General features: G+C 42.0%; 1 protein-coding gene across 3 annotated transcripts in view; it reads left to right on the top strand.

Moving 5' to 3' along the window:
• The window catches only part of RIN2 (Ras and Rab interactor 2), a 179,554-nt gene that overhangs the window by 124,261 nt on the left and 42,204 nt on the right, over positions 1 to 13,089 (top strand). For all 3 annotated transcript variants that reach the window (XM_083175932.1, XM_083175933.1, XM_083175934.1), the window contains 2 exons: positions 2,139 to 2,250; positions 6,185 to 6,257. In XM_083175932.1, the coding sequence (XP_083032058.1) occupies positions 2,139 to 2,250; positions 6,185 to 6,257 (185 nt within the window). The remainder of the gene's footprint in view (positions 1 to 2,138; positions 2,251 to 6,184; positions 6,258 to 13,089) is intronic.

The raw sequence follows: 13,089 nt of genomic DNA, 5'->3' as shown, positions 1-13,089 counted from the left end.
GATACAGTGCAACCTAGTACTAAAAGCACGGGCTGTACAGACTTTATGTGCTGTGCGATGGGATGTTCACGGGAGCGCGCATCGCACTGCCCTGTCGCACCGTGTATGGGCACCCTTAGTTATCCTTGATAACTAAGCTTTTTATCCAAATCACGGCCTAGGAAAAACCCGGTGCCGGATGATGCTCCAACAGTGGGGATCCCGACAGTCAGTATCCCGACGTTGGGATCCTAACTGCCGGTGTTCCGACAAGGAGGAGCCCAACTCACAGGGGCCATTCTCCCTTGTGGGGGCCCCCGCAGGGGGCTTCTTTGCGCTTGCCCCCCTGTCGGAGCACCGGCTGTCGGGATCCCCACTGTCAGAGCCACATACCACACCCAGGAAAGACAAAATACGGCAATTCGTATTCGTATTGATAGCACATCAATACGACTACGAATTGCCGTATTTTCGGGATAGTAAATGTAAAAAAAAAGTGTATTTCTGGATACAAATACACCTATTTTTTTTACAAATTTCCTTTAGTAAATTTCCCTCTTAATATCCCGAAAATATGGCAATTCGTATTGATGTGCTATCAATACGAATAGGAATTGCCGTATTTTCAGATTGTAAATGTCAAAAATAAGTGTATTTCTGGATACAAATACACCTATTTTTTACAAATTTCCTTTAGTAAATTCCCACCATAATCTCAGCATCCCATATTATGCCATAAAATGCCCACATATGATCAGATGCCCAAATACACTATTTAGTCTGTTTGTACTTTCTGTCACTCAAACCCACCACCTACCCTGACATTAAACTCAGTTGTTGCTGCATGCCTCTACTTAATAGGAATACCATAGACCCTCACTTATAATCTAAAAGCAAATTAGTCAATTCAATTGTAAAATGACAGTTATTTTATTAATTCCAACCAGATTGCTTCGCTGCTGATCAGAGTCTGCAGAAGACAGAGTTAGATCCCTGTGTGAGGAGGCAGAAGCAGTTATGGGGAGGCATGATTGGTGAAGCAAGTACATATGTGGATGGGAGATAATAGGTGCATATATGGAAAAGCAGAGGCTCCCATGGTGAGCGGACAAGAGGCATACTTGGTGAGGCATGAGGCAGAACAAAATATGGCACAAGATGCAGCAAGCATCGCAACAAGCTTGCAATGCTTGCCACCGGCCTCCGTAGGCATATCGGCATTTGCTAACGCCATATGCATTAAATATTTGGCAAAGGATGGCTCTTGCGCAAGAGCCATCCTTTGCGATGATAGGATTCTGGGTTCTGCACCCGGAGTCCTATCTGTGTTGAGTGACGCACGTGCTGCCGGGGATGCTGTGACTGTGAGGGATCCCTCACAGCAGGAAAAGTGCGATAGAAGCTGCTATGGTGAACGCTGATTTTATAATCGCGTTGCCCACCGCATCCAAGCTCCGGAATTTACCGCATTCCGGGCTTGGTGCATATGGTGGCTGCGGCCAAAACGGCATTTTCGGAGGTTTGGCTGCATTTTTTACTTTGCTGCATCTCGCTTATAGTGAGTGGAGATGATAGATGCACATGTGGAGGTGGGAGGCACAGGGGCTTTTAGGGAGGGGGGCTAGAGGCATGCTTGTTAAGGCAAAGGGCAAAGGTACATATAGGGGGGAGGTGATAGGTGCACATGAGGAGGTGGGAGGCAGAGGCACTTTTAGGGAGGGGGATCAGTGGCATGTTTAGTGAGGCAAGACTTGCCTATATTACTGATGACTCACATGAAGCAGGAGAAGGGGGAGCATTAAGGAGAGGGGAGGACAGGGACATATGTGAAGGATTAACTGTATTGATTTTCTTTCATATATAGAGAGATATTCTATACAATGATAGCTATGTGCTTGCCACGGACAACTTCACATCATTACCTCTAGCTAGGATAAGGAGAGAACCAGTCATGTGAATAACAAGGGATCAAAGATACACATTCACAGGGAATAATGGCAAATGGTCACTAATTAAAATGTTGGCGTTAATAGTAAAAATGTTGAACCAAAAAAAAAAAAAGATTTGCTTAACCCTTACTTCATGATTCTTTCACAAAAGGTTATGGAATTTTATTTTGCTTTCACAATGTCCCTAATTATATGTTTTCCTATTCACAGACCTTTGTGGTGAGAAAGTCTACCAAGCTGCAGAAGAAAGTCATTTCACTGCGAGTTCCTGAGGAGTTTGGATCATGTTTCCAAGAATTTGTGATAAGAGAAAGCTCATATAGTAAGTCTGTCATACCCTCACTCATAAATCAATCAAAACCCCATTACAGTGGGCAGCACAACATGGCCTGTTTATTTTGCCAGCTTTTCTGTTTTTTTTTTTTCCTTTACCAATCAACAAATGACCTAATAAAGCTTTGAAAAGAAGACCATGGGGAGCAAAACTGATATTCTAATGAATCTTGATAAACACAGCTCTGCCTGTCACCCCTAGGCGGCCATTATGTGGGCAGGACCAATGTTTGAGATTGAAGCCTGTTAATTCTTTAGTGACATCTCTGAGAGAAAAAGGCTGTGCCCACTACAATATGTGTAGGACTCAATGGTGTCAAACTCATGGCCCTCCAGCTGTTGTGGAGCTACATGTCCCAGCATGCCCTGCCACCGTTTTAGCAATCCATTATATAAAATTTGTGGCAGGGCATGCTGGGATGTGTAGTTCCACAACAGCTAGAGGGACATGAGTTTGACACCACTATGTGTAGGTGATGGGCCCACCTCAAATCTGAGGCAACAATGTATGGTAGCTTTGTGTGACTTCAATTCATAAATCATGTTAATTGGAGTAAATAATTCAAGTCCTGACATTTCTCAGTGAGTTTACACAACAGAATATATGACTATATTTAGTGTTCAACGTTTCTACAAGAGAATATTATAACAATGATGGCTGACATTACTGTATACGAAGGAAGATTACAGCTGTGTGTAGTATTAATGTTAGAGATACATGTGATGCACATTGGTATCTGGTTGGCAGCTTCTTATCTACAGTAGCACTGAGTAGCTGTACAGAGTAGTGATGGGAAATCTAGTTCGTTTTGGTGACTAGTTCATTATGATCTAGTTCACCCAAAAGATTAGATCAGAAGATTAGTTCATCTAGTTCATTATTCCAGCACTGACTCAGAGACTGAGAGGAGTGCATGGATCTAGATGAACTAGACTAGATTATGACACACAGAGCAGGCATTGTAATACCAGCTCATTGTAGGAGTTTAGTCTTGTTAGAATGATCATATACTGTATGTTTAATAAATCAGATTATTTTCTAGTTTAGAAAAGCAATAAATTATACAGCACCCTTATAGGGACATGCTTATTGTTTAGCTCTGCAATATTAATCCCATTGTGGTTATTATTTTACCTTCCATAATATGCAAGTAAAATACCCAAATTCAGAGTTTTTTAATAAGTCAATTTTTTTCTGCTTTTAAAATACAGTAATTAGAAAAAAACATGTCCCCTTGCCCCAATTTAGCTGACATTAGAGAGAGATAAAGTAGAGACTTTGCAAAGTAACCAGTTGCTGATTGGTTGCTAGGGGCAACTGCTCCACTGTATGCATCATGAAGGTTCATACATATCCATCTCTGACTGTAATGTGGAATAAACAGAGCTACTACAGTATACTGTATAACATGCAGCAGCCAGCACTGTGTCTGTGGCTGCATTCACACAATACATATGCCTGAGCACAGCAGTGCCACACATGGTAGCTCACAGGTACTGTACAGTCTCATTATGGTGTATAGTCAGAGATTAGTTCAGGGATCTGTATGATCAGTGAACTAATTGAACTACTGAACTATTTGCAGGACTCATGAGTCATCAGGACAATGTAGATCATTTGGATCCGCAGAGTCCAGACCATGTGTGAGCTCAGCACTGCCATCTTTGGCAGCTACCATGTACTGCCTCCTGAGTATTGCATGAGAGCTGATAACATGGCTGCTGCAGTAGCACCTACACAATTCCCAGCAGCAGATTTAGCCCAGCAGTATGCTCAGGACCCTGTACCAGAAGCAGCAGCAGTAAGTGTTTGGACATATGAACTAATCATATAATGATAGTATCACATAAAGGGGAGCAGCATGAGCACACATGCTCACTCACAGACACACCACACAACTATGTCTAGGCAGTGCATATTTTTATTTTATTAGATTTGTATTTGCTGGGCTTTGCTGTACTTTTAACTTTAGATACAGGAAGTAAAGATCCAGTAAATGAGCCTTGGAGCTGCTGGGCTCTGTCTGTCTGTGTTACACCTCCCACTTGCTTTACTTCCTGGTGAACTAAATGAACTAATCTTTGCCAGAGCAGTGATCTGAACGATTTAGTTCACTTTGAAGATTAGTTCATTTTGAACTAATCATTCACGAACTACCCATCACTAGTACAGAGCAGCTTTCTTTTCCATGCAGACATTCAGATAAAAACACATCTCTGTCTGGAATGGTGTGTCATCACCCTTCAAGCAGCCAAGAGCAAACGTCTACACCAGGCACAGGCAACCTGTAACACTCCAGTTGCTGTGGAACAATATGTCCCAGCATGCCTTATCTGAGTGTCTTATTGGAGGATGTAATAAAACAAAAAACACATACACTAAGCAGCAGACGTAATCTTCCAAAATGACCCCCATTTTGTTGACATTGATTTAAAGAGTGACTGTTATGACCCGTTGAACTATTCTTAGTAATGTCTCTGTTAACAGCTTTGGCAGATAATATGGCCAATCTCACATATATATATATATATATATATATATATATATATATATATATATATATATATATATATATATATATAAATCCATAGACAGGGCACGCACCAACTTCTTATGCAGTAAAAAATGCTTTTATTCCTCAGAAACGCTGCTTATTTCTAAGGTTTCGGTCCTAAACTTGGACCTTAGTCCAAGTAGTTTCTGTGATGGACTGCACCATGACTAAGGTCCAAGTATGTGTGTGTATATATATATATATATATATATATATATATGTCTTATCTGTACACACACACATATATATATGTGTGTGTGTGTGTGTGTACAGATAAGACTTGACTGAACTGAACTGCAGCTGTGCGTTATATGGTTTTACATGTAGTTATTTAGTAGGCTAAATAGGACACAGTGGCCCCTTGGAACCAGTGCCTAATGTACCTACCCCATCTGTCTCACCCTGTCTGTCTGCCCCTCCTCTTTAGAACGTAAGCTATCACGAGCAGGGCCCTCTCCCCTCATGTTATTTTCCTTCTATTACTTAAACCATCTTTGATGGCGCTAAATCCTGTGGTTTTCTGCCACCCTGATACTTATTTCAGCGTCATCTGCAGCTAAGTGAATGTACTTGTCCTCTATTGTAATCAACTGCAAGTCACTGTTTCCTGTTTTGCCTATTTGTTTATGTAGGGTGGTGCTGATCCCTTGTTGCACCTTATAAATAAACAATTATAACAAGTGCCTTATTTATGTCACTACCTCCTAGTAAAGAGTGAAGGTGCATACACACTGGGCGTATTTGCCCAGCATGTACGGACAGCGTTGATGGGGAAAATCGCTCAGTACATACACACTGAGCGATTTTCGCCCATGCATGCGATTTTCCCCAGGGTGCTTTTTCATACCACTTGTGCTGCTTTCAGCTCAAAATCCTCCCAGTGTGTATGGTCTGTTTGTTTGGTCTTTGTTGGTCTTTCAAGGAAACATTTCTTGGTAATATTTTCCTTTACTTTTGCTTAAACACATGTGTAGAAGATGCAGTGTTACAAAACCTTGAATATAGAAGTAAACAATAATACTACAAGTGTATGAACAAAGGCTGATTGAGTTGTGAATCACGTGAGGGCTTTTGTTTTGTTACTTCTGAATTGTGCAACCCATATCTGTTTTGACCCATTTTTAATGGATGAGAACATGTTCTAGGAATGAGGAAAAGGACATAACTTCCAGACTCCTTATATTTAGTTGAATTGCTCTCTTGGCAAAGAACTGCAGCCGACACAGTTGTTTTCAATTAGGAGAACACTGCTTTGTTTGATAGTTGCAAAACATTACTGCTTACTCTCGGCAGAAAAACACCAAGATCGGATTTAACCTCGTCTTGTTTGTGGTCTTATGTGGTGTCCATTATCTTTTGTCTCCCCAGCATTTTCCTTGGAAGGCTCTGGAATCAGTTTTGCCGATGTGTTTAGACTTGTCGCATTTTACTGCATCAGCAGGTAAGATGCGAATGCACGCCTATAAAGTATAATAACAGTGTAACGTGTGGCAATGTAAGATATCAATGCAGATGGATAATAAACTTGCTGTGTTATGACCTATATTACTGTCATACAGGCAGGATATCCGGACTCTTAGCAAGTTAAATATTAGCCTTATCGAGGAGCAGAGTCTTATGGGCTTCCCAAGCTTCACCAAGTAGTGCTGCATGGCGATATGGGCGTCACTGTCAGAACTCTACAGCTGACGGCCCTCTTACTGACCCCTCAATGTGACTAACTGGGTGGGAATTCATGTGCCGTATATTAATATATAGGTTATAGATGCATTCCCTCAGTAACAACTAAAACGCAAACGGTCAGGTGTTACGCTCTCAGGTGCAGAACCAATAAGTCAAGAAGAATTCAATGAGACAGGTACAGACTCAGCTGAGGAACTATGCTGTGGTGAGTCAGGAAAATAAAAACAGATTCTAGTGCAAAGGTGCCCGTACACATTGCGAAAAGCAGCGTGCAATGTGACGCGATGCGCGCTCCCGCAGGCATCGCATCGCACAGTACAAAAAGTATGTGCTACACATACTTTTTGTACTGCCCGCTGATTGCATCGCATGAAAATTGCATCGCGTGCAATCTGATGCGATGCGATCCACCCGATAACGCGTCGCATTGCACGCTTCTTATCGCACCGGTATGGGCACCTTAACGACCGTATTACCTGGCACCAAATAGTTAGAGATGCTTCCCATTTTGAATTTGATGCTACCACACCTATATACCTCAGAGACAAATTACTTGTCAGTCCCACATGCTCACCCCTTGAAGAGCCACGGGACGGTAGGAGGATGGCATCGCAAAAGAAAGACACCTGCAGCCTGGGTGGGGGTAGGTAGCACAGTGAATAACTCCCGCTGGACCAGGTAAGACGGAGCTTGCGGGCAATACATAACACCTACATGTTTGACATGTGAACAATATTGGAATATCTTCAATAAACTTAATTCAAACCCAACAGATTTTCTGTATGATACTTCTATGGCCCTCCATTGAAATAATCAAGGCTCTGATACTTATGGGTAGTGGATGATAGATCAACAATCAATAGGGCAAAAATCAAAAGGTTGACAGGTATAAAAGGCCAACAAGGTCAAAAGGTTGACGTGTAAAATGGAGACGATACAACAAGACAACATGACAATGGCTAAAATGCGTTTTTTGGGGGGGGTCGTTTTCATGTTTTGGTTTTTACATTTTTTTATTCTCTATTATCCTTAGGGGTGAGTGCACACGTTTCTACTAATTTGGGCCATATATGGTTAAACCTACAAAATGAGACCCAAAAAATGTATTGCTGTTTATTGTGTTGACCATTTTACCCTGCCAAATTGTTCTATATGCCAACCTTTGTACGGTCTATCTTTTTCATGCTGACTTTTTGACCCTGTAGATATTTTGTACCTGTCGACCTATTGACTGCCGACCATATGGTGTTAACCGATTTGATCTGTTAATCCTCACATATGTACAATAACCAGTGATTTGTGCTTCTTGGCTATGGAGAACATCCATGAGGTCTGGATCCAGTAAAACATCCTGTGAAAACAGGGACAGTTCCTGCTAATCACTAACAGTTCTATTATGATGCTTACAAAGAAATTAAAAGATTACTTACTTAAAAGAAAAGAAAACAAGGAGAGCTCAGCCTGTTGTTGCAGAATAAGACAGGAGTAGCACTGAATTAAGGTGCCCATACACGGTACAATATTCCCTGTGCTTTTTGAACTAGATTGCATTGCATGCGATCAAATCGCATACAATTTGGGTGCGATTTGCTTGCGATGTGATCGGGACCTAGTTCAAAAAGCACGGGCGGCACACTTTATGTGCTGTGTGATGGGCATGCCCGCAGGAGCGCGCATCGCATCACACAGCCCCGTTGTACCATGTATGGGCACCTTAAGAGAAGCTTTGTCCAAACACAATCAAGTTTCTAGTAGTCATCCACGATAATTCAGCCACCAGGGATTCAGGTGATGGTCTATTCACTTTTGGTGGATCAGTGATGGGTCTTGTTCCTAAATCCTAAATAAATATTTTCTTCTGAATGAAATATATCAGCCACCACTGTTTATTGGCAACAGGCATTGACTACTATATATAGTTCAAGTATACTGTACGCTGGTCAAATATTATGCTGCTGTGAGGCTATACATAGGATTGCTCATCTAAGACATCGCTGTACCAATTCCAAGTTGGGGAAAGTCTGTCTGCTTTAGTTACTGGATTTGGAGGGGTGTTATTTCCTAATGAGCAGCAAGTCTAAGATGACTTCAGTATCTGTCCAAACAAGCAGATCTTTATAAGGAAGATCTGTACCCCTAAATCAATTTGGGGATTAAGTTCAAAATAATATAGTTTTTGGGGTCTGAGAAATACAGAGAGAGTAAGAGTCGAGTGCATGCCTTGCGGCAGAGCATACTGTGTCTTGCATGGTACTCTAGAACCAACAGTTTACAGGTACAGTACATTGATACAAGTCAGCTACACTTAACTGAAGAGCTATGACTGGGTTGTAATGGGACTGGTGATGGCCTTCGGTACAGATGTTGCAAGGTCTTAAAAAAAAAAATCACAAATGAAAAATAAATGACAGCCCATCCATAGTGGTGCAGCCAACACCGATGCACATAACCTAGGTTGGGTAAGGCAAAACCATATGGTTTCCCAGCTTCCAGCAATGGGCTATGGCTAGCAAGGGCTAGTGGCACTAAAGCAAGGAAGCACAAAGTCGCACCTACCATAGTTCCAACCAGCTATTAGTGCAGGAAGGACAGGGTTGTATTCCCTGGGGGGTTGCATCCACACAGGAACAGAATGAGAACATTAAATTAATAACCCCCAGCATGCATGTACACTTTTGTCTTTTGTGCACCACCACTCATCCTGTAAGTACTTAAATTGTGTAAAATTAAGCTAATGTTCCAGTGGGAGGAATAATTAAAAAAACTGCATAATGACACAAAACATGGTGATTTACACCAGACATCGCATATGCACCCCTCCTCGTACACACCTCATATTTGATTCATGTTTACCATACTATCGTAGCGCTGCCCCAAAACAGGGTGGTTCCACACAATTGCTTTGCCTCCTACCAGTTCTCACCCTGAAACACCCTATTACACGAAGTGACTGATCCAATCAAGTTGTATCTGACTCACAACAGAATGGGTATATGCAGAAATGCATAAAGTCGCTTCTATGCATGTTTATGCAATACAGTAAATCACTATTTGCATCTGTGCACATGCTGTATGCAATAACTCACTATGCGAGTCTGTGCACATGCTGTATGCAATAACTCACTATTTGAGTATGTGCACGTGCAGTATGTAAAAACTCACTGTGCATGTGCTATATGCAATAACTCACTATTTGCATCTGTGCATGTGCTGTATACAATAACTTACTTTTTGCATCTGTGCACGTGCTGTATGCAATAACTCACAATTTGCATCTGTGCATGTGCAGTATGCAATAACTTACTATTTGCATCTGTGATCTACAGCGTATGCAATAACTCACAATTTGCATCTGTGCATGTGCTGTATGCAATAACTTACTATTTGCATCTGTGATCTACAGCGTATGCAATAACTCACAATTTCTGTCTGTGAGGAAAGACCTGTGCAACTCAGAATCAGCCCTATAACCTTGGTTAAGTTTTTAAGTATTTTTTTAAAGTTTTATGTTTTTAAGTCTATTTGTTGTTTCTTCTGAGGCTGTGCAAGACTATTAGAGATCTGTTGCTCCCGAGTTGTTTTTTCAATATTATCATATTTATATTTGTTGAGATGATAAAAATCTGCGGTTCAGGCTGTGGAGTGAAAGCATGATTGCAGGAGTTTGTGTTAGGAATTCCTGTGATATGCGCATGTTGTTGGTTGAATGAGGACAATGTTGGTCTGGGCTGCCGACCAAGGAAAGATGTAATAAGATCTGCTCCTATGAAAGGAAGTGGCTTGAGGTCATCTGCACCCGATGCTCCCATGTATTCATTGGGCAGAGCCGGCTAATGATGGGTTTGTGCCACCGCTAGGCGCAATGTGATCTTATTTTCCACTTTAAAAGGGACTTTTCCTTCACTGATAATTTAGATAGGAGTCACAGTTTGTAGCAGGCCGACGGAACAATGAGTCACGGTGAAAACTTGTTGTACCTTGTACTCTAAAATGATCATTTTGTCACTGTGCAGGAAGTTAATACAGCAATCGGATTTGGAAAATATGTGAACTCCTTGCCCTCTAGATTGTAAGGTGCTCTGGGCAGGCTTTTCCATAAAGGTAGTTTTGTTTGTATTGGGGCTTATTTAGGAGCGCAATTAGAATAAATATGGGTACTTGTGTATTATCTGGGCGCCCGATTTTTTTCATTGCATGCCACTACTAAGGCATGCAATGCAATGCAATGTGATTTTTCATTGTAAAGACCAGATTTTTAATTGTATAGTCACCCATGGGTGATTTCATACCCCCACTATCGAACTACGCATGGCGTTGACTTTATATAGTGTGGCGAGCGCAGCGAGCCACCGAGCCCGAAGCGTGGCGAGCGGACGCTGATTACTTTACATTTATTCTGCGTCCCCTTGCGGGGCTCGCCACGATTCGGGCTCGGTGGCTCGCTGCGCTCGCCACACTATATAAAATCAACTCCATGCGTAGTTGGATAGTGGGGGTATGAAATCACCCATGGGTGACTATACAATTAAAAATCTGGTCTTTACAATGAAAAATCACATTGCATTGCATTGCATGCCTTAAGTAGTGCGATTAGATGCGATACAATTAAAAAATCGGCTGCCTAGATATTACACAAGTACCGAAATATGTAACATATTTCTGTGCATATGCTTGGAGCAACTACCATCTAAATTAAAGAAATACAGTATAAACATACATGCATCCAACTCTAAATGAGCTCCTTTGTGATTCTTACATTGATTTGTAAGGCGCCACAGTAACCCACAGTGCCGGACAGTGGGAAAATCATGGACGAACAATTATAGTTCAAATTACTGCAGACATGAAAACAAGTAGTAGTAGTATATTACCTAGTGGGAGCTCTAGCTAAAGAAGCCAGTGGGGCTCAGAGTCAAAATGGGATCAGTTCTGCGGGTTTTACTGTTACACCCCATACACATTAAAGGATATTGTAACGCTATCGCTCAGGAAGGGCCTTCTGAGCAATATTTTATTAGTGTGTACATTCAGTGGGAGAAATTTACAGAGTTCTATTTCAGATGAGACGTTGCTATGGGCAACCAATCATGTACTATTTATTATCTTCTAGAAGGTGCCGAATAAATAAGCAGTAGATTCAGGTTGGTTTTCCCGTAGCAACATCTAGGGTGGCCAATCCCGGGATTGGGATCGGCGGGATCCCGGGATTCGACCCCAAAAAATGTTGGGATTTCAATCCCGGGACTAAAGCTTCCAATCCCGGGATTTCGGAATTAGACTGGTCTGCACAGTCTAATGCTGGGCAGTGTCTGTGCGCCCGCTCAGACGCCACCCGGCTTCTCCTGTCCCCGACAGTGCGGCTCTGCGCAGCGTGAGGAGGGGAGGGGCTGGGAGCATGGCCAGGAGCTCACAGAGCATGCTCCTCAGCAGCAAAACGGGCCGTGGCCTTACCAGAGCGATGCAAATTGTAGGCCACTCCCCATTTTAACCAGACCACGCCCCCAAAGGGCCTTTCGGGAGACAATGAAAAGTTGGGAGGTACGCTGTAGATCATCATCATTCGGGGAGGGGCCTTGTTATACAGAGCTATTCATTATCAGGGCCGCAACTAAGGGGGTGGGCTAGAGCGTCACATATCCGGGTCCTGGATATGATAACAATACGTGCATGGATTGGGTGGCGAGAATCCCTGTCATTATCCTGTAAATAAAGCAAATTGACTGTAATGAGCATGCTATACTTTAGCTTGCTGGCTCAGAGGTGGCAGAACTAAAAGGAACTGCCACTACGGGACCCAGCAAAGCCCCCTCCCCTATCAGGCTCAGATGGGACCTTCTTTGCACTGTTGACCTTAATAACATAATTTGTACATTACTATGATTATAATACTTTGGGAGACAATTACACATTTGCAGAATGGATTACAGAGTAACAAAGTTAGCACGATCCTAGTGAGCAACCACATTGTGCCTGAACTCACGTGCACCTCATTCATGCCGAGTTTTTCCTGAAGCTGTTGGATATTTTCCAAGCTCTTCTATACAATGATGTGTTTGGACTGTGCGTTACAGGCAGCCTCAAATAAACTTTCCTTTCTTACTGTATTTAGACAGAGCTCCATGATATAGGGCTAAAAATATTTGAGATAAGTCGGATGCATTCAAGCTGTGTCTAATTCCTCCTGGCTTCACGCAGGGTGATAGTTCTGTTACATCTCACTTTACACTTAATAATTCTTGATTAAAGTACAAATAAACCAGGGTCAGACCAATATATATTAATGCCTATGCATTACTGAGATAAACAATATAATGTCAGTGGCTTGTGACGTATGAGACTTGTCTAGTATACCATACTGTCTGTCCTATCCCTTACTTAAGAGAGCAGAGGCATCTTATCTTGCAGTCTCCTAGTTAACAGAAGCAAACTTGTAGTAGGATGACAGGGTCAAACAATACATTTTGCCTTCATAAATATATGAGTATTTACGTTGTTTGCATTGAAAAGAAAGAACAAATCTGAGGTTTATGTACCAAGATTGCATGTAGGCGCAATTTTAGACATTAACCAATACAACCAATCAGATTTTT

This window comes from Crinia signifera, chromosome 3 (assembly GCF_055691185.1).
Source record: "Crinia signifera chromosome 3, ASM5569118v1, whole genome shotgun sequence".
Taxonomy (NCBI): domain Eukaryota; kingdom Metazoa; phylum Chordata; class Amphibia; order Anura; family Myobatrachidae; genus Crinia; species Crinia signifera.
Note: the sequence above shows the minus strand (reverse complement) of the source record. Positions and strands in the feature narration are given on the sequence as shown.